Consider the following 26,089-nt stretch of genomic DNA (forward strand, 5'->3'; position numbering starts at 1 on the left):
GAGGAGAACGATATGGCCACCTTGAGGTCCTTGGAAGATAAAGGTGATATATAAATGCAATAAATAAAATATTAATGACTCATGCATGCCTGCATGGGGGAATAGAGTGCTGTGTGTGAAACTGACCTACTGTACATAGGTAAATTTGCCTGTTTTTCCCCCTTTGACCCTGGTGGGTTCTGACTATTCTTCCTCCCCCCCCCCTCAATTTTTCAAATTAATTTTCCAAATTTATAACTAACCTATCAACAAATAAGAAAACATCAAAAAACAAACAAGCAAACATAATTCCTAACTGTAAGAATTCCACTTTTGTTAACATTGTTGGGTGACTTCCTCGAATCCCCTTGGCTGAATTTCCATATATATCATTGTAGCAGTTTTCCAAAACTATTTTCCCCTAAAATTTACTTAAAATTTACAATTAACCTCTTTTCTTTCTTATCATTTTAACTTTAAACATACTATTCTATAACATCACATATTTAAATCCTAAGCCAATCCAATACTTGCAAGTAATTCCATTTAAGTTATCTTAACATATTTAGCTAAATAGTCTTTAAATTTCTTCCATTCCTCCTGGTACTTCTTCTGGTCACAGACTCTTCCGGCCAGATCGGCTAGCTCCCAAAAGTCCATCATCTTCATCTGCCACTGACTACTTTTCCTTTTACATCCTGTACAACCCTGTACATCTCACCCCCTCCTGCGCACCTGCCCTGCTGGAGGAGACAGAAATCGGGATGTTACAGGCAGGTTAATCGTGCCCCCCAGCCAGCTGCCTCCCTTCCTCATTCCTTTCTAGCAACCCTGCGGGCGGGAACAGTTTTCTCTCCATCATTGCACCTGGCACGGGCCTGCAAGGAGTTCTCTGTAGCAGAGGAGAAGCAGGAAGCCAGATTCTAGGCCTAGTGATCAGATGGGAGCAGGGCCTAGCAGCGAGGCAGAGCTGGTGATGCAGAATGGAGGGGTGGGGTGCCCTGCCTTTTACCCACCAACCCCAATTCCACTTTGTGGGTATGGAGAAGTGCAGTTACTCAGGAGTAAAAGGGATTCTAGTTTCACAAGTTTCACAGGCCCAAGTTGGGGAGGCAGTAGGGACAGACTAAAGGCCGTGGTTCGGTGCTAGAGCATCTGTTTTTCAGCAATAAGGCCCTGAGTTCAGTCCTCTGCATCTCCAGCTGAGGCTTGCAAGAGATTCCCGGCCTGACACCCTGGAGAGCTGCTGACAGTCGACGTTGACATTCACTGAGCTAGATCAGCCAATGGTCTGAACTGATAATGAGGCCTGTTCCCATATTCCTATTTAAGTCAGCATCGCCACCCATAAAAAACAGGTTTGTTTCATGTGTATGTCATGAAATTCTACTCAATATTGATCCAGAGCAGAACTCCAGGGTATAGTTAGCAGGGTAAAACTTAAACATGTTGCAGGATTCCCAAAAAATAGACCAGCGGCAATTATATTTCATCCAGCAGAGCTTGACTGCTACTGAAAGCAAATGAGCATAATGGTCACAAATCCAATACATTCAGGATTGGCCCTGTCCATAAGAAATCCAGTTGCAGCAGACTTAACTTAAACTTACAATAACTTATAAGACTAAACCTTAATCCTATATACAGAACACCACACCAGAAAGAAGAGAGATGGAAAGAGAAAGTCTGGGGTCTGGGATTGCCACCATGGAAGGGCAAGGGAGAAACGGCGGTGGGGGTAGATATTATCAGCGAAGGGTTTTGCGATGCGGAGATGCTTGAACCCCTTCCAATCTATGCCCCATCCCAAGGGACATGGGTAGGGTGAGCAGGGATTACCCACCTCTGTCATTGGTGCTGTGAGCAATAAAATGTGATAAAATCGATGACAATAAAAGCAATTTCCAATCCAATATAAATTTATTTATATTGGGATTTAATAACAAACAAAAAAACACCACTTAATATTTATTTCATTTCATTTGTGAAAATTTTCCCCAAAGCAGGTTTTTAAAAATCAAGTACAATGGCATCTAACATTTCCCTTCGTGCAGTTCCCTTGAAATGCAGTGGAAGCCATTCCTAGAGCGAAGATGTCCTCTTTCTGTCCTTGCTCACAGATTTCGTTACAGTTCTTCCGCTCCTCCCATCGAAGCCCGCTCTTGCGCCTTGAGGACTAGAAACGTGCTTTTGCGAAGACGGCGCTCAGGCTTCCAACGCTGCCCTGGGCCGATTCCTGCGCCCGTGGGGCAACTGGGAAGAGGAAGGCGAGATACCCTGGCCCAAGCCAGATGGTCCCATAGCACCGGGGCGCCGACCTTAACGCGCGCTTTCTGCCCGGGCGTGCGCGGCGCCTTTGGGATTCAACCCTGCTGCCCTTTGCAGGGGAGGCTGGGCGATGAGGGCTGCGAACAGCTGGCCAGGAAAGGGTGTTCGCTGGGAGCTAAGTGGAACCAGATGTTGGGTGGAATCCTTTTGGCAACTCCGGCTGCCTGGCGGGGGGCCAGGAATTCAGCGTGGGGGGCTGGAGAGGGGAGCCAGCGCACAGTCTCCCAGGGAGCCCGCGCCTAACACTTCGCGCTCTGCACGCAGCCGGGATCGGGGCGCGTTTGGAGAAGGCAAGAGAGGGTGCCGGGGGGTGCCAGGCGGCTGCCAGCGTGGTGAGTGACGGGATGTGGGGTTTGGGGTGGGGAGGGAGAAGGGGCTGGAGGAAGAAGGAGAAGGCCCGGGCCTGAAAGAGAGAGAGAGAGAGAGCGTGCGCCAAAGGAAAACATCCCTGCGCACTCTCCCAAAGTTGGCGATCCCATCCTGGGGAGAGCCCAGATTCATTGCCGTGGGAGGTGCCAGGCAGGCCCCCTCTCACTGTGCCAAGCCAAAGATGTTTGAGGAGGGGGAGAGAGACCTGATGCTTCCTTTGAACTAAGTGAAAAGTTTCAAGGTGCCTTCTTACATCGGAGACAATGTAGGATCTCGGCTTCTCCAGATCTCCAGGGATCACTTTGCTTGCCCCCACCCCCGCCATCCTGTGCCCCTCACTCGCTGGGTGAAGCTGGCGGCTCCGTCTAGGCTTGTTTTGCCCTCCTGAATTGCTTCTGAAGTTTTCCTCCGCCCAGGGCTTCCAGGGCTGTCCAGCCCAGCTTCGGAAAACACAGTTTCTTGGGGGGTACGGAGAGAAAAGCTGAAGGGCTCTGTGGCAGTTGCACATGTGAAAAGGTCCAAAATGTCCCTGGCGTGCTCTCTGCTCAGCCGGTGGGGAAGGTTGGCCTCTGATCTATAGCCTGTGCTAACCAATGTCTTACCCATACTATATATATATACTATGCCGGTGCAAAACAGTGTTAGGTCCAGATTAGGTCGTCATATTTAGAATTAGAATTAAATAAGAAAGTTTGCTGTCAGTGGTGCTTGGTAACATTCGACTTGGTAGGGCTGCAATTTTTAACCCTGCTGTTTTCATCACAATAGGAGGACTTCGTATAGCACTTATTTAGAAATGTGTTCCACATGTTATATTAAGATTAGCTTCCTCAAAAATAGATAACACTGCAAGTGGGGAAGAAGAGATAATATAGCAAATCAAAATTGTATTGATTGCTTTTAAAACTGCATTTCTTTTCAAACTGATTTCTTTTATTCCTCCCCCCCCCAAAAAAGAATATATGATTCAGTAACTGGGCCAGCATCTTGGGAAAAGAGAAAGGTTGATGTACAACAGACATTGGGGAGTTATATACCATTTATGAATTGCATGTAGGAACAATTCCTTACATTTTGCTGAAACGGAGTGGAGAGGGGGCTTAGCCCACATTCTCTGCCAGGTGTCCTCTGTGTCCCAACCCATGTCTTGGCTCCATGCTAATCTTAAACCAAGCTGCTTATTCAGTTCCTGTTTCAGTGAAAGTTTACATAACCCAGAAACCAAACCCTTCGAGTCATTAGAAGTGGATATAGTTTAAGCTCTCAAAATTGGTCGACTTATGGGTCACAGTGCATTTTCATTGAGCCGTTGTTTAAAAATGCAAACATTTGATGCCATGACAACCGTGGGATAGAGGTAGGCCCCAGTTTCTTCTCCATTTCCATCTTCATTGTGGGTTTGCTATTTTTTTTTTATAAAAATCACAGAGACAGTAAAGTCTCCTAACCCTCCACTCACCCAGATCAAATGTGCGGTTCTGGAAGTCAAAGGAGTTAGAGGAAGATTCTGGACAAGGATTCCAAACCACCAGTACCAACACTGATACGTCACTTGTAAGAGCCTATTATGAAAGTGAGTTTTATTCTTAAGATTGGATGATAAAAACAAGAATGCACTAAAGGGAATGCCATTTACCTGCTCAGATTTTTGGGGTGTCCACGACTTAGTACCACCCTCATTAATCAAAGAGAGGATATGTCTCAGCTGGCTAGCCAAATAATATAGCTGTAAATTAGGTAAATCCCATCCACCCTCTAACCAAACAATAATCCATTCCCCCCACCCCGATTCTCAGAGATTTTTCATCAAAGGGAAATGGATTAATGTTTTTCTGCCAAATCCTAAACTGAGTAGAGGGAATTGATGTATTGAATTACTCCTACACATCCATTGCCAGAACACTAAACACACGAAAGCTTTTGAAATGTGAGGAACACTTGTTTCTAGTCGCATGCGGTTTTCCTCACTGCAAAAATCAGTTTTATTTTTTCATTATCCAAAAGATTTCCTTTTCTAAATTAAAAGATCAAAGTATTCCAACCAACGAAAATGATTGTTTCATTTGATCCAGCATGGTTCCGTCCTGAAAATGTGAAGTAATAATCTGTTTATGTGCACCAGAGCAATTACAATGTCTTTTTGCTTGTGCACAATGTCCACCTTTTTCTCTCGCTCCTGACTTCTAGGGCACCCTCGCCATCTTCCCCCTGCCCGCAATGTCCCATATGTCTCTCTTTGCTCTTTGTCTCTCACCTGCTGACCTGAGCTTTGCAAAAACGCAAAGCTCTTCGGACTTCAGCTCTTATGTACATTTTGAGGGGTGAGTGAGTCACCGTTCTCACCAGGGTGGAGTTGGCACTGGGTGAGGAAGAGGCTTCCTGGGCACCAGGAAAAGTCCTGCACCCATGGGTGCCATCTCGGTGACCCCAGCTAGGCGCATTTGTCCCAGACAAATGTGCAGCCTTTGACTTGACGGTGGTGGGAATTCGCTCGCCCTCTGTCCTCATTTGCTCCCAAGGAGACTGCTACTGGTGACCTGGAACTCCCAGGGCCTCGTCTCTTTCTTGGCACCCATGGAGGTGCCCTATTCAACCATCGGCACCCCTGCTTTCCTCCGAGAGGCTGGCTGTCGCCTCATCCACTCTTCCTGCGAGACCCAGAGGATGCTGGATGATGGGGTTTAGCCGTGCCCGAGGCAAAACTCAGCGAGTTGGCTGTATTTTAGGTATATATACATTAGCCCAAACAAGGGTTATATTTAGCACTGCCTGGAGACCATTTCTGCCTTGAAGCAACATTCAACACACGGGGCCCTTTCATCACCTGAAAGAGGTGCATTCCTGCAATAACAAGCCAAGACCCAGACCTGCATTTATTCCTAACTACTCCTTTGATACTGACTCAATTCTAGTGCTCAGGGGACGGTGCAATTGCAAGTGGGGAGGAGGGCTGTTCTTGCCCTCGGATCCTGTTTGCAGGGGGTGGGCATGTGATTGGCCCCTGTGCTGGGCGAGATACTGGCGTCTCAGTTCTATGTTTTTAGGTGCCAGGCAAAAAACGTTCCTCCTAATCGACCAGGCCTTTGGCTGATTAATATTTGACAGCCTTTTAAATGTGTTTGTGGGAGGGGGGTATTGCTATGTTGTTTTAACTGTTTATTTGTTGCTTTTTCCTTGTATTTTTATTTTTGAGATCTTTTGATGAAGGGTGGTATATCAGTCAATCAATCAATGATGGGTCTCATCCAGCACGGCTCCTCTTCTTTACGCTTAGTTCCCCATCACCTCTCTGATGGAATGTTATCTCTGCCTTGCCAGGTTTTGTTCTGTTTTTAATGAAAGGCTGGAGGAGGAGGAGGAGGCAGAGCTGGATTGGAGTCAGGGCCTGGCAGGGAGTCAGGGGCCTGATCCGAGTCGGGGAGGTGACATGCCCAATATCTGCAACATGAAAAGGGACAAACCTTTTGGTCTACGGTTTTTAAAGTAATCAATACAATTTTGAACTGCTATGTTATTCCTCCTGCCCACCTTGCAGTGCTGAGAGCCAGTGTGGTGTAATGGTTAAGAGCGGTGGACTCGTAATCTGGTGAACTGGGTTCGCTTCCCTGCTCCTCCACATGCAGCTGCTGGGTGACCTTGGGCTGGTCACACTTCTCTGAAGTCTCTCAGCCCCACTCACCTCACAGAGTGTTTGTTGTGGGGGAGGAAGGGAAAGGAAAATGTTAGCCGCTTTGAGACTCCTTAGGGTAGTGATAAAGCGGGATATCAAATCCAAACTCTTCTTCTTCTTCTATCTATTTTTGAGGAAGCTGATCTTAGAGTATATAATAAAAAGCTAGCTGTTCTGTTTGGGATGGCACAATGGCTCGTTTCTGGAGAGATCCAAATGGAGCCAATACTTCTTTTTGGTATTCTGAAGTTTGGGAACTTCATTTAGAAAAGTTGACCAACAAACTATGCATTTCCAGAGGGGAAATACGAAAAGGATAGATTTTCAGGGGTTTGGTTTCATTTTATTAAATATATAATGGTCTGTTACCTCCCTCTGCTTATTATCAATGGATTGGGTTGAGTAAAAAAATATATTTTCCCTCTTTTAAGATTAATCCCACCCATGACAGCAGTGGGTTTTATTTTATTTTACCTCTAAAAGTATACCCAGCCTTTTATTCTCTGGTACCAGCCTGATGTGTCTTTTCCTTGCTGTCATTGTGGTTAGCTCTATAAAGAAACAAAACAAAACAAAATAGAGGAGTTATCTGCTCCAATTCCAGTGCAATAATAAAGAAGGGTGAGCATGAGAGGGCCTTGCCATTGTCCTTCTAATGTTAGTAGCACCTGAACTGCAAATTTGGGAGCCCATATTTCATTCTAGGGTGCTCCTAGGCAGGGGAATAATATTTCAAATGGGTCTGTCAGTTATCGCAAACAGACCCTTGGCAACAAGTGATTTTTTTTTATAAAAAAAGGTTCTGGATTTCCCACAAAAATAGTAAATTTGAATTAAATGGGGGAGGGAATTAGAGTGGCGCTTGTGGGTTAAACCACAGAGCCTAGGACTTGCCAATCAGAAGGTTGGCGGTTCGAATCCCCGCCACGGGGTGAGCTCCCGTTGCTCGGTCCCTGCTCCTGCCAACCTAGCAGTTCGAAAGCATGTTAAAGTGCAAGTAGATAAATAGGTACCGCTCCAGCAGGAAGGTAAACGGCGTTTCCGTGCGCTGCTCTGGTTCGCCAGAAGCGGCTTAGTCATGCTGGCCACATGACCTGGAAGCTGTACGCCGGCTCCCTCGGCCAATAAAGCAAGATGAGCGCCACAACCCCAGAGTCGGCCATGACTGGACCTAATGGTGAGGGGTCCCTTTACCTTTACCTTTTATGTTGATGCCAACGCAGTCATGTGGGCACTGCGAAGAGCTTGCATGAATGAGGAGAGCACCACTCCTGCAATAAACACCCCTCTGGAAGCAACCCTAGTCGCAGCCATCCTTGCTTCTACAGTAAGATATATTGGATTTCTGTTTTAAATCGTAGTGATCATTTCTAAATTGTTGCCCACGCATATAAAATGTTGATCTGCAGATTCTGAAGCTAAGTCTGGATCGGGAAGCTTGTTCTTCTAATCCCTGGGAGCTGGGAGCTCCCTGTACTTACTTTTCTGGAGTACTTCACTGGAAGCTGCAGGGGGGATTACAGTGGACTTTGCATCATACACTGGCTGATGTGGTATAGTGGCTAAGAGACTAGCTCATGGCTTGTCTGGAGAGAGGACATTCTCCCTAGCCACACCCCCTCTCTGCAGGCCACACCCCTCACTGCCACTGCTTTGCACCCTCCTTTAGTTCCAACCCCCCCCCCCTTCCCCTAGGTGGAATATACCGTAATTTTCTGTGTATAACACGCCTCCATGTATAAGACACCCCCTACTTTGGGGGACTCCAAATCATGAAAATATTACTATCCGTGTATAAGAAGACCCCCCCCCATTTTTAACAGTAAAAAAAACTAGTCTTATACACGGAAAAGTACGGTAAATTCTGCCCCTGCCTTTTGCTTGCATTGAAGGAAGGAGAGAGAGAGAGAGGTCTGTGTGCAGAAAGTGGTCTTTTGCAGCCCTCTGTGGCACTGCATGCAAAGAAGGTGCTTGGCCACTGAACTCTGCGGATCGTTTCCTTTAAAATCTCGTATTTCAATTCCCCCCCTTTTCTACTCTACCTTATGAACAGCTCCTGAGAACTCAGAAGCCTACTTATCCCCAACTTGGGTACAAGCACCTTGAGTTGCCACCTGGGCGTAATATCCACCCATTCTTCTACTCTTCAGTCCTGCTCAGCCCTGTAAAGGTTTTCTCTTGGGGAGAGATGCGCTCTGCACATGCACAGAGGCTCTTAGTGTCTCAGTACTATGGAGAGCAGCCAAAAAGCAGCCTCCCTTTTGGGACATAGAAAGGCGGTCACTTGGCACCCCACTTTGCGTCTTGCCTACCATTCGGGCAAATAACTGCTGCGTGCTGTCACTGCCCTTAACCTCTAACCGGCCTCCTTTCCCCCAGGCAGAACAATGAGGTCTGTTTCATGTCTCCTCTTGGCAACGCTTCTGAGAGCTGCAGTTTCACAGGAAGTGGAGGAACCCGACACTTACACGGTAAATGGCCTGGGCCTCCCACCATGCCGGAGTGGATGCTGTAGGGCAGGAGGGGTTCCAGCTGCAAAACAGGCATGCAGACACACACATGCACAGAGGTGTGCCCAGGAGGTGGTTGTTAATGCTGCTCAGCTTCAATGCAAGAGATGCATCCTCATCTGGGGTGGAGCATGACAGGGGCTAGAGAGCCAGCGTGGCAGTGAAAGAGGTGGACTAGGAGAACAGGGGGAACCTGAGTTCAAATCCCCACTTGGCCATGAAGCTCACTGCATCGTCTGCCACAGACTTTATCTCTCACCATGGCGAAACTCATAGGGCTGTTATTTGGGTAATATGGAGGAAGGATGCTACCTTGAGCATCTTGGAGGAAAGGCGGGCTACAAATGTCACATGTCACAGTGTGGAGTGCTTCTGTTTATAGGGTGCCAGCTGCCAAGCCAGCCATGCCTCCTTGCGGGATACTCCATTCCATCGCCCTCCCACCCCCAACAGAGTTCCCATAAACCCTCAATAGTCAGTAAGCATTCCATGCTATCTGGGTATCTGGACTGCTTTGGAGCCCCCTCATTCCAACCCTTTCTGGTTTTTGTTTTCTAAATACAGTGGTACCTCGGGTTACAGACACTTCAGGTTACAGACTCCACTAACCCAGAAATAGTACGCCAGGTTAAGAACTTTGCTTCAGGACGAGAACAGAAATCGTGCTCCGGCGGAGCGGCAGCAGTGGGAGGCCCCATTAGCTAAAGTGGTACCTCAGGTTAGGGACGTGGGTGGCGCTGTGGATTAAATCACAGAGCCTAGGACTTGCCGATCAGAAGGTCAGCGGTTTGAATCCCTGTGACGGGGTGAGCTCCTGTTGCTCGGTCCCAGCTCCTGCCAACCTAGCAGTTCGAAAGCACGTCAAAGTGCAAGTAGATAAATAGGTACCATTCCGGCAGGAAAGTAAATAGCATTTCCGTGCGCTGCTCTGGTTCGCCAGAAGCGGCTTAGTCATGCTGGCCACATGACCGGAAGCTGTACACCGGCTTCCTCGGCCAATAAAGCGAGATGAGCGCTGCAACCCCAGAGTTGGCCATGACTGGACCTAATGGTCAGGGGTCCCTTCACCTTTACCTTTTACCTCAGGTTAAGAACAGTTTCAGGTTAAGAACAGACCTCCGGAATGAATTAAGTTCTTAACCCGAGGTACCACTGTATGTTTTTGTAGTTCTGCAAACCTTGGAGTCTGCCACCCTCCTCCAGCCTGCTGGTCCCTCCCTCTTGGGCAGTGGCGTAGCGTGGGGGGTGCAGGGGGGGCCGACCGCACTGGGCGCAACATCTGGGGGTTAGGATTAGGGGGCACAAATCCATGGGCTAGGGGGCGCAAATTACTTGCCTTGCCCCGGGTGCTGACAACCCACACCACGCCACTGCTCTTGGGTCTGGGTGGGGATGATTTGGCTGCCTAATGACTACACACTAGGAGCCCTTATTAGTGTATAGGATGATATAACAATTTGGCGCAAATGAAGATGGCCCAACAGTCTCATAGAAGGGGGGGGCCTGAACCCCCCTCCACCAAACTTTTTTGGGGGCACAGGACTGGGGTGCACAAAACTCTGGTTTCACCTCAGATCATATAAATCTTTCACCTTTTACAAAACTCTGGATATACAGTAATGCCTCTGAGCGAGCGTAGGCCGGAAAATAGAAAGGGGCTCCTGCCCCTTTAATAGTGCACTCCTTGAAATGCCCTGTTCTACACTACTATTAAAGGGGCAGGAGCTCCACGCTATTTTGCCTTAGCAGTGGTGCTGGTGGTTTCTAGGTCAGTGTTGTTTCTGGGTTAGAGTTGCACACATGCCAGGCCTTAGCCCCAGAATACATTTTCGATATGTTCTGTAATATGTTGGCTCTTAATGGCCACTAAATATTCATGGGTAGACCAAAAAGGAAGAGGACTTGGGAGACAGAAGATGGTGTTTTAAGCAGGACTGAGCATCCTTCACCGGTTGTCTTGCGGTGTGGCAGAGGGGATGGTAGTCCCCAAGTCGGGGGCCTGATTGATATCTTTAACTCATTCCTATATGTCCTCCCTCTGCCCTAGGAATGCACTGACGGCTACCAGTGGGATGCGGAGAGTCAACATTGCAAAGGTACAGCCTGGCATTCCAGATAGCCATCTTGTTGAGGACAGGAACGGGGAAATTGGACAGTTTGGGTTTCTTTTGGTTCCTTATTCTTTCCATTTTAAGGTTTTGTGTTTTTTTAAAAAGAAAACTCCTCTTGAAAATTTGTGCACATGCGTGAGGTCAAACTGTGGACCGAAATGCGTGTATTAGTATAAACGCACATGAACATTTTTATAGTTTGCCTTCATACATGTTGTTTTCCCAGTTATCGTATTTTTTTTGCATGCTTTTTTCACTTTGGTGCACAATTTCCCCACCAAACATTTCCCCATGTTTTTGTGTGCGTTCCTTGGTTGGAGAACCACATTTTTAAACAAGGGGGGTGGGGACTGCGAATTTTGAGGGACAGTTTGGTTTCGGTTTGCATATTGGCTTAGGAAGTGCAAGTACAGTGGTGTCCCCATTAACATGTGAGCAGAGCAAATCTCTTCCTTGTACCTGGTTGGGGGAATAATACGCATTGTGGGAGGAAGGTTGTAGGTCAACCTGGGGTGAGCCTCCCATCCTCTTGGGTGTCTTTGTTGGCATCCTAGTGCCTAGAGACCAAGGATGGGGAACCTTGGGCCCAGGGACCAAATGTGGCCCTGCAGCACTCTCTTGGCTGGCCCTTGGGTCCCTCCCCAGCCACACCCCCTAACTGCCCAGGCTCCCCACCTTTCCTGAGTGTTTTTCTCTGGCCATAATGTGTCCTTGCATGCTGACGAAGCCTCTTTCTGGCCTGGGTGGAAGCTAGAGAGAGTCTGTAGAAACCAGCCTACAGGCAAAATTTACATCTGTAGCCCTGCCCACTTTTACCTCTGTCCAACCACTGCTGTCCTGCGGCCCTCAAGAGATTGCCCAGAAGGGAGTGTGGCCCTCAGGCTGTGGCACAGGCTGGGTAAGCAGCAGTGTTAAAAGCTCAGATACATCAGCCAGGCACCAAATGGCTCCTTAAACCAAGGTTTCAATCACCAAAACAGAATGTCTAAAGTCTTATTTTTCAAAAGATGGATTGACTGTGATTGATTAACATCTGGCTGGTTCAGATGACAGCCTTAAGCCTCGGTTAAGAACTTTGAGAACTTAAAGAAGAAAAGTCCCTTGATCCAAAGACAGTCAACATATATATTGGCCTCTTCCGACTTCTTTTTATTAACAGCAACTGCACAGTCGCTGCTCTGGCTGCACAGAAAAAGCATTTTGGTTCCTGAAATTCATTCAGATTGTGCAGATAAAATATAGGTGTTAGAATTCTACAGCATGCGGGATTAGTGTGTGAAAACAGTCCAGAACCAAGATCTTAGATGATGGAGATGTCATGCGCCATCCTGGCACCCAGGCACCCTCACTTGGTCGCAAGTGGTTGGGAGCTAGGTGCAAAAGGCGCCTGGCTAATTTCAAACACTAAGTGGTGACAGTGGCAAGGAGTTCAGGCATCGCTGGGGTTGTCTTGGCCTAAGGCCTCCACTGAACGTGGAAACAGCGTTGGCTAGGATGTCTCCTACAGCGAGTTGGAACTGACAAGAAGAAGGAGGGAGCCTGGGTGCCCGTCTCCCCCCGTCTCCCCCTTATCCTGCCCCCACCTGACTCTGCTTCCTTCCTCTTCCTCCCAGATGTGAACGAGTGCGAGACCATCCCCCATGCCTGCAAAGGGGAGATGAAGTGCATCAACCATTATGGGGGGTACCTGTGCCTCCCCCGCTCGGCCTCTGTGATCAACGACGTGAACTCTGAAAGGGCCCCTCCCCCCAGTCCCCCCAGGCCCAGGCCCCCCCAGCAGGCCCAGTACTTCGTGCAGAACAACTGCCCCCAGGGCTATGAGCCGGACAGACAAGGATCCTGCATGGGTGAGTAGGGCGGCAGCAGCAACCCGGAGGGCGAGGGAGGAGGGGAGATCTCAGGGCATGGGGGATGTTTAGCCTGGAGGAGAGGAGACTTGAGAGGGGGGGACATGATAGCCATTAGATAGATAGATGATAGATAGATAGATAGATAGATAGATAGATAGATAGATAGATAGATGATAGATAGATAGATGATAGATAGATGATAGATAGATGATAGATAGATGATAGATAGATAGATAGATAGATAGATAGATAGATAGATAGATAGATATCTGAAGGGCTGTTGTCCCATGGAAGATGGAGCAAGCTGGTTTTCCGCTCCTCCAGTGAGTAAGACCCAAACTAACAGATTCAAAATAAAAGAACTGAGATTCCTACTAAGCATTAGGAGGGACTTTCCGGTGGTAAATGTTGTTTGACAGTGTAACGGACACTCTCAGAAGGTGGTGGAGGTTTTTAATCAGTGGTTGGATTCTTCTTAAGGGACGCGGGTAGCGCTGTGGGTTAAACCACAGAGCCTAGGATTTGCCGATTAGAAGGTCGGCGGTTTAATCCCCGCGACAGGGTGAGCTCCCGTTACTCAGTCCCTGCTCCTGCCAGCCTAACGGTTTGAAAGCACCTCAAAGTGCAAGTAGATAAATAGGTACCGCTCCGGCAGGAAGGTAAACGGCATTTCCGTGCGCTGCTCTGGTTCGCCAGAAGCGGCTTAGTCATGCTGGCCACATGACCCGGAAGCTGTACGCCGGCTCCCTTGGCCAATAAAGCGAGATGAGCGCCGCAACCCCAGAGTCAGCCATGACTGGACCTAATGGTCAGCGGTCCCTTACCCTTTACCTATACCTGGATTCTTCTTTCTTTGGCGATCACTCATAGCCGAGTAAGATTGTCTTCCATAAACACGGTTTTAACAGTGAGTCCGTAAGTGACTGTGGAGGCCAATTCTGGATCTACACATCCTTCCACAGTGGGGACATTGGTTTCTGGGCATGAGTTGATCACAGTGTGGATTTGCCAAGCGTGTCTTCCTCTTGGAACGTTTCTCCCTTGCGTCCTGAGTTCGAGTGTCTTCAAAGCCCATGACACCTTTGGTAAAGGCTGTTCTCCAACTGGAGCGCTCGCAGGCCAGAGCTTCCCAATTGTTGGTGTTTGTACTACATTTTTTAAGATTTGCCTTGAGACAGTCTTTAAACGTCTTTCGTTGACCACTAGCATTAGGCTTTCCATTTTTAAGTGGTGGGCTCTCCTTCCTTGGAGGTTTTTAATCAGAGGTTGGATAGGGCCACCTTTCAGGGGTGCTTTAGTTGTGATTCCTTCATTGCACGGGGTCGGGCTAGATAACCCTTGGGAGAATTCCTTCTGACTTTACAATCTATGCAGATTGGGGCTCTTGGGGCAGGAAAAAGATGATGTGCAACTTAATTTGAAGTTATTGCAGTGATTTGGCCTATATCTGACATGCATTTTTTAAAAATGAGCCAGGAGGGGCTGGGTGTTTCTTGGGTGCTGTAGCGTCTTTGGTGAATGGGATAATAATAATAATAATAATAATAATAATAATAATAATAATAATTTATTATTTATGGGACGCGGGTGGCGCTGTGGGTTAAACCTCAGCGCCTAGGACTTGCTGATCAAAAGGTCAGCAGTTCGAATCCCCGCGGCGGGGTGAGCTCCCGTCTTTCAGTCCCAGCTCCTGCCCACCTAGCAGTTCGAAAGCACCCCTAAGTGCAAGTTGATAAATAGGGACCGCTTTATAGCGGGAAGGTAAACGGTGTTCCGTGTGCTGCGCTGGCTCGCCAGATGCAGCTTCGTCACGCTAGCCACGTGACCCGGAAGTGTCTTCGGACAGCACCGGCTCCCGGCCTCTTGAGCGAGATGAGCGCGCAACCCTAGAGTCGGTCACGACTGGCCCTGGCGGGCAGGGGTACCTTTACCTTTACCTTATTATTTATACCCCACCCATCTGGCTGGGTTTCCCCAGTCACTCTGGGCGGCTTCCAACCGAATATTAAAAACAATACAGCATCAGACATTAAAAACTTCCCTAAACAGGGCCACCTTCAGTTGTCTTTTAAAAGTAAAATAGTTGTTTATTGCCTTGACATCTGCTGGCAGGGTGTTCCACGGGGCAGGTGCCACGACCAAGAAGGCCCTCGGGCTAGTTCCCTGTAACCTTACTTCTCACAACGAGGGAACCGCCAGAAGGCCCTCAGCGCTGGACCTCAGTGTCCGGGCTGGATGATGGGGTTGCACTTTGATTCCAGGAAGTGCAAGCAGAGTGGGCTGGGCACCCTCTGCCTCTCAACCTCCTTCCTCTGTGTTTGTCTGTCTCTTATTGGGAGCCTGCCCCTCCTCTCCCTCTCCCCTCCCCTTGCTGCCATGCTGGAGCCCCAGCTGTGTTTTTCTTTTTGTCCCATTCAGACGTGGATGAATGTGAATACGATTCGCACGACTGCCAGCCGAGCCAGCAATGCATCAACACGCCTGGGGGCTTCCATTGCCAGTGTCCGGACGGCTATCGGAAGATCGGCACAGAGTGTGTGGGTCAGTGTGCCTGAGGACTGCGCCCGTGGGGTGGTCCTCGGTTTCTGCCAGGGAGTGTGCCTTCATCTTGGGCTGCATGCAATGCAATGGGGCTCTGAAAGGAATGGAACATGTGGGTTCACAACAAAATATTGCAGTGCAGAGGGCCGGCCAGCCTCTTCCTGTATATTCCATTTCATTCCCTCTGCCCCTGTCTTGTTTTGCATTCCCCCTTGGCACCAGCACTCATGGGGCATTCCAAAGCCATTCAGCCTGTGAAATATATTCGGAGTCGAGAGTGGATTTCATGCTCTTTATTCAGCTCATAGTGGTGAGGAGGAATGGAAGTTCCCCCAGAATGTCTGCTTTATATACATTATTTGCACAATGAGCCCCACGTGATTGGCTAATTCCGGGATTCTCCTGTAGGCCAATCAGGTTGCAGATTCACTTCCACCTGGAGCTGGATTGGGTGGCTCCTGTGGATTAGTCAGACTGCTGCATTCTGGATCCTATTGTTCTAGGACCAATCAGACTGCTGCATTTTGGATCCTATTCAACTCACTACATAACAGCCTGCTCACTCCTCATCCCTTGAGTTTCTCCTGGCCGAAAATGATTTCTTGCAGTTCTTCTGGGTAGGGACTCTGTTCATGCTCAGAGGCACAGCAGGGAGGTGGCGGGAGGGGGTCAGAGCCGCTGAGGATTCCCTCTCCTTTCTCCCACTTGCAGACATTGACGAATGCCGCTATCGCTATTGCCAGCACCGCTGCGTCAACTCCCCAGGCTCGTTCTCCTGCCAGTGCGAACCTGGGTTCCAGCTGGCCAGCAACAACCGCTCATGTGTTGGTAAGCAGGGAATGCCCTTGTCCTGCCCTGGTCCCTCGCAGGTCTTCGATGCCCTGGTAGAGATAGCCACTTACCCTATTGGAGAGCTGCCGTTCCTTGCAAATCCTGCCAAATGTTGTGGAGGGAAAGAACACAAGCTTCAGAAGGTCCCCTGTTCAAAGGACCAGGAAGCACATGATGGGCAAGACCCTTCCTTGCTTAAGACCCCGGGGAGCCGCTGCCAGTCAGAGCAGGTGGTATTGGGCTAGGTGGACTGTTAGCTTGATCTGAGCTGTGGTTCGGCAGTCAAAGATCTGCTTTGCATTCAGAAGGTTCAATACCTGGGGCATCTTCAGGTAGGACTGGGAGACACTCTTGCTTGAAACTCTGGCGTGCCTCTGCCAGTCGATGTAGAAAACACAGATCTAGATGGACAAAGAGCCTCATTTTGTATAAGGCAGCTCTCTATGTTCCAAGGATTAAGGCCTTTGCTCACTGGCAGAAGGATGAGTTCAATCTCCAGTTTCTTCAGTTAGAAAGGATCAGGTCGCAGCTGATGGGAATGACCTCTCTCTCCCTGGGACCTTGAGAGCTGCTGCCAGTCAGAGTAGACAGTATAAGGGTTGGATGGACACATTGCCTGTCCTGGTAGAAGGCATCTTCCCTGTGTTTCTAAGAGGAAACGGCAGAGGCAAAGGAGGGAATGAATGTGAATGAATGTGGCTATAGGAAAAGGTAAAGGGACCCCTGACCATTAGGTCCAGTCATGGCCGACTCTGGGGTTGCGGTGCTCATCTCGCTTTAGTGGCCGAGGGAGCCGGCGTACAGCTTCCGGGTCATGTAGCCAGCATGACAAAGCCGGTTCTGGAGAACCGCCGACCTTCTGATAGGCAAGTCCTAGGCTCTGTGGTTTAACCCACAGCGCCACCCGCGTCCCAACCACTTAATTTTAGTTACAGTCAGGCTAAGGAGTTAAGCAAGGCTGGAGGATCGTATTAGACCCACTAGAACTCCCCATTTCACCTGCCGGATCGTTTTGACCAAGCTCTGCTTACCTGCTCAGGTTAATATGAAGCAGGGCTGGAAGAAAACAAATTGCTTTACATGGAATCCAGCTTTCCATTTAGCTCAGTATTGTCTGCACTGACTGGCAGCAGCTCTCCAGAATTTCAAGCAAGGCTTTCTTGCTCCCCCCATCCCGCTCTACTTGGAGATGCTGCAGGGGATTGAAACACAGAACCATAGAATCACAGAATTGTAGAGTTGGAAGGGACTTCCAAGGGTCATCTAGTCTGACCCCTTGCCATGCAGAAATTGTAGCTCAAGAAGCCCTGGCAGGTGGCCACCCAACCTCTGCTTAAAAACAAGGAAGGAGATCCCACCACCTTCTGAGGTCACAGAACAATAGATACACAAAGTTGGAAGGGGCCCTCAAATATCATCTAGTCCACCCCGCAAAAATACTGGACCTTCTGCATGCAAAGCAGTTGTTCTACCCCCTAGCTGCCCCTCTTCCCCATGAAGGGTCTTTGCAGGCAATCACCATAGATTGCATCACTTTGCAAGCAACTGCAGTCAGCCAAAGGCTTCTCAGAAAAGCTGGATATTTAGGAAAGATTTGAAGGAGGCAGTGTGCTGGGAGCAAGTTGCAGGACTGAGGGATAAAAAGGGGAGTGAAGGAGACGGCCTGGAAACCCTTGAAGGGAACAGGAGGCCTCCTGATAGCTTGGGGCTTGCTTGTCGACAAGCCATAAGAGGAAAACGCTTATCCCAGGGGTAAGGTGTGTGTTCCCTGTATGCCCCATAAATGCATAAACTGCCGCCAGCCATTTCCACCTGGCAATGGCATCTCAACCCAGTGGCGTAGCATGGGTTGTCAGCACCCGGGGCAAGGCAAGTAATTTGCGCCCCCTAACCCTAACCCCCAGATGTTGCGCCTGGTGCGGCCGGCCCCCCCTGCACCCCCCACGCTACGCCACTGTCTCAGCCCCGCATAAGCTTTTGCAACCTCTCCTCCAGATGTGAACGAGTGCGAGATGGGGGCCCCCTGCAAGCAGCGTTGCTTCAACACGTACGGTACGTTCATCTGCCGCTGCAACCAGGGCTATGAGCTGGACCAGGACGGCTTCACCTGCAACGGTAGGTGGCTCTGTCTCCGCCCCATTTCTCCGCCCCCTTCTTCCTAGCTCCGCCTCTGCCCCTCCTGCTCCGGAGTTCTCCAACCTTGGGTTCCATGGATGTTGTTGGACTACAACTCCCATCATCCACAGCCCTCTTAGATCTTAGGCTTCTAATGGCATGAAACCCAAAGTTGGCACAGGGAGAATTCCCAAATCCTGAGACTTGACACACTGCCCAGTTATGGAAGAGCAGGTAAGGAAGAGGGCAACAAGGATGCTGCAGAAATCCTTTCTTTTGGGGATAATTCAGACTGAAACTCCCAGGGGTCAGAAAATGTTATTTATGTACGCCACAACTGCGGCCCGTGTTTTGTTAGCCCCAAAATGGAAAATGAGCGAGGTCCCAACAGAAGAAGAACGGCAACTTAAGTTGACAGATTATACGCAGCTTGCAGACTTAACATATAGAATAAAAGAACAAGAAGAACATATGTTTAGAGAAGATTGGAAAATGTTTATTGAATATATGGGAAGTAACTGTGTAGAGCTGAAAACGCTGGCAGCATTAAGATAAATTCAACAGCGTAAAGAAGTTTTGACGGAGGCAACAATGGAATACTGATTGGTGTAGTTTTTGTAAAATATGCAGGGATTTATGATATGTAAAATGAACCATTGAAAGAGAAGGGAAGTCATTGAGATCTTAAAAATGTAAAAACGAATACTTTAAATTGTAAAACAGAAAAATTAATAACAATTGTGTGTCTGTATACATATACATATACAGTGGGTGCTTGGATTGCGAACGTGATTTGTGCGGGATGCACGCTCACAACCCACAGCGTTCGCAACCCGCAGCGGCGCGTCTGTGCACATGCGGCTTGTGATTCAGCGCTTCTGTGCATGCATGACTGCTGAAACCGGGAAGTAACCTGTTCCAGTACTTCCGGGTTTCGGCGGTCCATAACCAAAAAAACCACAACCTGAAGCGTCTGTAACCCAAGGTATGACTGTATACGGTGGAACCTCGGGTTACATACACTTCAGGTTACAGACTCCGCTAACCCAGAGATAGTACATCGGGTTAAGAACTTTGCTTCAGGATGAGAACAGAAATCGTCCTCCGGCGGCGCAGCGGCAGCTGGAGGCCCCATTAGCTAACGTGGTGCTTCAGGTTAAGAACAGTTTCAGGTTAAGAACGGACCTCTGGAACGAATTAAGTTCTTAACCTGAGGTACCACTGTATATGTATTTATGTATATGTACACACACACACACACACACACACACATATATTTTTTATTAAAATTTCTGTGTGTGTGTGTGTGTGTGTATATATATATATGTATATGCTTTCGTAGATTTTCACGGGTACAGGAATGCAGGTTTTGGTGTCCTCGGGTGTCTTCCTGTGTAAAAGTTGGGGTGTCTAGGCGACGTTTCGACGAGGTCTCACTCGTCATCTTCAGGCTGGTGCTTTCGGCTTCTTGTTACTGGAACAGAGCAGGATCTCAGTGTTTGAGTTCCTTGACGTCCTAATCTACAAAAAACCTGATGGCTCCCTAGGACACACTATCTACCGGAAAAAAACACACACCAACCGCTACTTACATGCACAATCACACCACCACCCTGCACAAATAAACTCCGTAGCCAAGACTCTCATCTCCAGAACCAAACGCCTGGCTGACAAAGACCACTTAACAACTGAGTTACAGAATCTCTCAAATGTGTTAATTGCCAATGGATACCAGCAAAACAGGGTTACGAAGCTAATCCAAAAAGAAACACCCCCCAAAAACCAAGACACAGAAGAAAACAATGGCATGGCCCTCCTTCCTTATATCAAGGGCACTACAGATAAAATTAGCAAAATCCTCCATAAACACAATATCAAAACAGCCTTTTGCACCAACCAAAAAATAGCCAATATCCTCAGAAACCCCAAGGATAAAATCCAGTTGGAAAACCAAGGGGTCTATGAAATACCCTGCAAAGTCTGCCCAGCCACGTACATTGGACAAACAAACAGACGAATAAATGCACGTATCGCAGAACACAAGAATGCCGTCAAAAAAGAAGAAAAAACTTCCTCTCTTTTCCAACACATGAAAGAAACAGGACACGAAATTAATTTTGCAGATTCCAAATTGCTCTTTAACATGGAACATCACCACAAGAGAATAATCATGGAAGCCATCGAGATAGAGAAACACCCTCACAACATGAACAAGCGTGACGACACATCCCGCTTGCCAGACATCTGGAAATTAGCCCTCCCCACAAAAACTGACACCAGATCCAGAGGCACACAGAACGCCATCACCAATCAACCACACCAGACCCAAACCCAGACCCTCTCCACAGATAAATTACAGACACCATCCAGTAGCCAAACCATGGTGGCACCTCCGGATGCTGCACCCCCCTGCAATCCCTACACAGATCTGGCTGACACAGGCCACAAAACCACAGCTCGCCCCTATACACGAAGCCAAGCCAGAGCACAACTAAGTGCAGTACAGCCATCTTCTCAGAAAAACTCTTCACAAAGTTCAAGAGGTCAAGACACAAAGACTTTAGCAACTAATCCACACCTAATGACCCACCTAAGTGGTACTCAGGATATCACTCAAGAAATCACTCAAGATATCCCTCAAGTAATTAAGGAACAAAAGAAGAAAAGGCACACTAGCCTGGGAACTTCCTCTCTGCCCAGAACATTGGAGGCTATACACCACACCCCCTCAACAGTATTTATAGGAACTCAAACACTGAGATCCTGCTCTGTTCCAGTAACAAGAAGCCGAAAGCACCAGCCTGAAGATGACGAGTGAGACCTCGTCGAAACGTCGCCTAGACACCCCAACTTTTACACGGGAAGACACCCGAGGACACCAAAACCTGCATATATATATATATATATATATATATATCTGTGTGTGTGTGTGTATTAGCAGCAGAAATCCTGAAAGCAAAAACAAGCCCAGTGACTCCAGAACCTGTCCTAAATCTTCTCCCTCCTTCCCAGACATTGACGAGTGTAGCTATTCCACCTACCTGTGCCAATTCCAGTGTGTCAACGAGCCGGGACACTTCTCTTGCGCCTGCCCCCAGGGCTACCAGCAGCTGAGCACACGCCTTTGCCAAGGTAAGTGTGGGGCAGGCATAGCTGCCTCGGGGTGGGGACACCCTCTGGCGCCTGAGCAGTTGTATATAGAATCCTAAGTTGTTTGTGCGAGGATGTTAGGCACAGCTCAGGCCCCTTGTGTGCCTTTAGCTAGGGGTGCCACTCGATTGAAAACATGTTAACTGATAAACAGGTCATGTTTTCCACGGTGGCTCCCCACTAGTGGAAGGATTTCCCTAGAGAAACATGCCTGGCGCCATCTTATTTATTTATTTACTCCCTCTCCTCCTTCCCCTCTGCAACCGTAGACATTAACGAGTGTGAGACGGGAGCCTTCGAATGCACCGAGTCCCAGAATTGCATCAACTTTCACGGTGGGTACCGCTGCGTGGAGAAGAACAGCTGCCAGGAGCCATATGTGCAAGTCTCTGAAAAGTGAGTCTGGGTCAGGATGGGGGGCTGGGGAGGGGAGTGAGAGAGAAAGACCATCCTGGATCTGAACGATAGCAAAATCAACGTGTATTTCTGTAGCAAGTCCTGGGGAATGGCCCCTGCTTGTATAGTTGGAGGGGAAGAAGCATTATATATGATACTTTAAAAAGAAGAAGCTACTATTGGTTTTGAAAGCAAAATGGAGCCTCCCCGTCTAGGGGCAGTCTACCAGATGTATGGGTGAAATTACAAGGCTAGGCTATTGGCCTCATACCATAAATAGGAGATCAGGTTTAGGGTCACCACCTGGACGCAATGGAGGGGATTCTTCTGTACTCGGCTTTCTTAGGAACAAAGCAGGATTCCTTATTTGCACACATGGAGCCTGCGACAAAAAGTTGCAGCGGCATGGAGTGCCCCATCACAGCCAATAGCCATTGAAACCCTCTGTGAATTGGGCTGGTGCTCTTTTAAAGCCTTCCAAGTTGGCGGCCATCACTGCCCGTGGAGCAAGTTCCACAGTTTGGCGATGTGCCGTGTGAAGGACTTCCCTTTGTTCTCTCCTGAATCTTTCGACATTCAGCTCTCCTGGAGGTCCACAAGTGTTCTGAGAGGAGGAAAATGTTTCTCTATCTGCTTTCTCCATGCCATGCATAAAACTTCCACCGTGTCAACTCTTGCTGTTTCTCTAAAGTCAGAAATGCTGCAACCTTTTGCTCTTGGCAGAGTCGCTCTTTCCCCTTCACCATTCTGTTTTCACTTTTCTGAACCATTCCCAACAGTAGCTCAGTCAGTAAGAGCATGAGACTCTTAATCTCAGGGCTGTGGGTTCAAGTCCCAATGTTGGGCGAAAGATTCCTGCATTGCAGGGAGTTGGACTGGATGTCTACAATTCTGTGGCACTGCCAGTTCAAACCCCATGAAGGTATATGTGAAATTAATATTTTTTGCCCTGCCGTGTGTCACCTTACACTTGGCTTACACTGAATTGTGCTTGTCGTTTCACCGCCCATTCGCTTAGTTTGGAGAGGTGCTTTTAGAGCTCTTCACAATCTCTCTCTGTTTTGACAACCCTGAACAATTCAGTTCCTTTGGCAAGCTTGGCCACCTCACTGTCCTCCACCCACCCTCCCATAACCCAATTTGTTTCCGCTGTAGCCGCTGCCTCTGCCCATCCACGAACCCGCTCTGCCGCGATAATCCGTCCTCCATCGTCCACCGATACATGAGTATCACGGCTGACCGAACTGTGCCCTCTGACATATTCCAGATCCAGGCCACAAGCGTCTACCCTGGCGCCTATAACACGTTCCAGATCCGCTCGGGCAACGAACAAGGAGAGTTCTATATCCGGGTGAGTCCCGCTTCCCAGCAGCAGCCAATCGAAGCGGCCCATGCCCACAGCCGCCATCTTAACCGTTGATCTGTTATTACATATATATTCCAACATATCCCTTGTGCAGTAAGCCAGCACCTCCACACACCTCTCTCTGTCCAGAGGAACAAGAGGTTAGATCAGAATTCATGGGCATATTCCACCCAAGGAGGGTTTGGATCACAGTTTGTAAGGGATGTGGTCAACGAAAGAGTCCGAAGGGACAGATAGAAGTGCCATTGAAATTCCACTCAATATTGATCCAGAGTAGATTCCAATGTATAGTTAGCAGAGTAAAAACTTAAGCTTGTTGCAGGATTCCCCCAAAATAGACCAGCAGCAATTGTATTTCATTCAGCAGAGCTTTATTGCTACTGAAGACAAATGATCATAATGGTCACAAATCCAATATATTCAGGATTGGCACTGTTCATAAGAAATCCAGTTACAGCAGACTAAGCTTAAACTTACAATAAGTCTAAAACCTTAACACTAAGCATACCATGCGCAGAACACAACACCAGAAGGACCCCTATTTTTATAGTCAGCATGGCCTTGACAGAAGAGATAAGAAAGAGAACCAGTTTAAGCCAGCTGTACTCAGCTTCTCTGAAGGAATAACCCAAACATCATGCTTATTTTTTTCACACAGAAAAGCTTCCAGAACCCCTTTGAATTAAGTCCAATAGGAAAGATCTCTGCACATCAGATCAATGCTTTCTGTACCTAGAAATGCAAACTGGCGACAAGTGCCATTTTGCCCCTGGGCCTGAGGTCCCCCACCTCTTCCCTGGACCCTACATGTGGGAAGGCAATGTCTGTTTCAAAAAACTCCCAGCTTGAACAGCTACCAGGCCCATCTCGAACAGGCTAGGCCTTGGCCTGGCATTCTCCCTCCCTCTCCCCCAAGGCTCAACCTCCTTTTCTCCCCCACAGCAAATCAACAACATAAGCGCCATGCTGGTCTTGGCCCGGCCAGTGACAGGGCCCCATGAGTTTGTCCTGGATTTGGAGATGGTCACCATGAACACCCTGATGAGCTACCGTTCCAGCTCGGTGTTGCGGCTCACCGTCTTTGTGGGAGCCTATTCGTTCTAGCCAAGCAGCAGCACTTCCCCTTGCCTGGCTGAGGAGGGGAGGGGTAAGTCTGGCTTTTGGAGTGGGCAAATGAACCTTCATCCTAGGAATGGGGAGGGGGGGAGAAAGAGAGCTGACCCATGGGTGGGTAAGTAATGAAATAATTGGCTGGACCCTAGATTAAAAAATGCGGGGCTTTACACACACTCTAGCGGGAGAGAGCCACCAGCAGAGTTTAGAAGAATCTCAAAATTAAGTGGGAGTATAGCATGGGAATAATGGGCTGTTAGACCCTTTCATATATCCTGTTCAGTTTGCCAACAACCCTTCTCTTTACCCCTCTGGCAACGAACAGACCACACACTGCTAAGTAAGTTTAAAATGCTTTACTTACAAAATCCAAAGGTCTGATTCATGTGTTGTTCCATGCAATAGCAAGGAACACACATGTAGAATACTGTTGGGTGCAAAATGCAGAAGATAGTTTCAAGCATGCGGTCTGAGCTTGGAGTACATCTTTCCTGGTTGGTTACATGGCACAAAGAGAGTGAGGAAAGGAAGAGAAGTTCACTTCTTCCCTCATTGGAGGTGAGGGTGTGTGGCTTAAGTGAGTCTAGGAACCCAGCTCTCTGGTTTTAACCCTTTCCTGCACTAACACCCTGCCTGAAACCCTGTAGAGCTACTGCTTAAAAGCACTCCTCATAATATTTCAGAGATTCCAGATGTGAGCCAGTAATAACAAGGAAATTCTGTGCTTTCAAGTTCAGCTCACAGCAGCTCCCAGTTCTTATGGGGGCGGGGCATCCTAGGTTGGTGCAAACCGCTCCCCCACCCCTGAGATCTTCTATATTGCAGTGCATGGTTACACTCTCTTCTTCCTCTCTCCATTGCAGAAACATCTGCTGGGTTGGGCTGTGTAAGAGAGGAACCGAGAGGCAAGAAGCCACGACCCCAGCGGCCAGGGAAGGGATCTGTCATGGCCTTTGGCATCTTCCCTGACCCCCAAGAAGCACACATCATCACAACTGGATGAAGAGGGATCAGAGCTGCGACTGGGGGCCCAGAGCTGCGGCTTCAAAGACGAGCGCCACCCCCTCCAGAACTGCCCTTTGAGCCACCACCCTGCCCGGCAGTGGAACTCATGCCCCCTTCTCCCACTGCCCCCTGCATCTCAGAGCACAGAGGGGCCTCTAGAACCTCGCAGCAAGGCTCCGTGTTTGTTTTCTGCTTAACAGAGTGAGGGAGAGAAAGACAAAACAAAAATTAGTAAAATGATTTTTCATGTGTGTGGAAAGGAAATGATTCAAATGTGTGTCTGGGTGCTTCCCAAATGGACCAAGCGCTCCAGAATCTTTGGGGAATAAGCCTTGTTCTTTTCAGTATCTTCAAGGCTCCCCAGCAGGTAGGAAGGCTTTCCCAGCCAGACACCCATCCTAGATGCTAGAGCCGGTCTAACCCCCACCTCCAAAAGGATATTGTACTGCTAGGAAAAGTTGGAGCAGCTCCCATACGAGGAAAGGCTAGAACATTCTGGGCTTCTTAGCTTAGAAGAAAGGTGAGTAATTGGAGACACGATACTTAACGCCTGGTGTTCGGCAAAAGAATAGGGATATGTTTTTTCTCCTTCTCTCTGATACTAGAACCCAATGGGGGGGTCATTCAGGGAAGCTGAATGTTGCAAGAATTAGGACAGACAAAAGGCCGTCCTTCGCAATGGCCGTTCTTAACCTGAAACTGTTCTTAACCTGAGGTACCACTTTAGCTAATGGGGCCTCCTGCTGCTGCCACAC

The 26,089-nt window shown here is 48.5% G+C and overlaps 1 protein-coding gene across 5 annotated transcripts; it reads left to right on the plus strand.

Moving 5' to 3' along the window:
- Positions 1-737: 737 nt before the first annotated feature.
- On the plus strand, positions 738-25,601 carry EFEMP2 (EGF containing fibulin extracellular matrix protein 2). 5 transcript variants are annotated; one of them, XM_081892682.1, is made up of 12 exons: positions 738-756; positions 8,730-8,817; positions 10,904-10,952; positions 12,581-12,814; positions 15,236-15,358; positions 16,070-16,186; positions 18,185-18,304; positions 21,317-21,436; positions 21,724-21,850; positions 23,006-23,201; positions 24,159-24,363; positions 25,193-25,601. In XM_081892682.1, the coding sequence occupies exons 2-11, from the start codon at positions 8,734-8,736 to the stop codon at positions 24,318-24,320; spliced, it is 1,332 nt and encodes a 443-aa protein (XP_081748808.1). In that variant the 5' UTR covers positions 738-756; positions 8,730-8,733; the 3' UTR covers positions 24,321-24,363; positions 25,193-25,601. The 5 variants fall into 5 exon arrangements, with proteins under 5 accessions (XP_081748808.1, XP_081748805.1, XP_081748804.1 ...); XM_081892679.1 differs by lacking the exon at positions 738-756 and adding an exon at positions 948-1,017 and having other exon boundaries at positions 8,726-8,817; XM_081892678.1 differs by lacking the exon at positions 738-756 and adding an exon at positions 2,006-2,639 and having other exon boundaries at positions 8,726-8,817.
- The last annotated feature ends 488 nt before the right edge of the window (positions 25,602-26,089 follow it).

Source organism: Podarcis melisellensis, assembly GCF_964234715.1.
Source record: "Podarcis melisellensis genome assembly, chromosome: 16".
NCBI classification, from domain to species: domain Eukaryota; kingdom Metazoa; phylum Chordata; class Lepidosauria; order Squamata; family Lacertidae; genus Podarcis; species Podarcis melisellensis.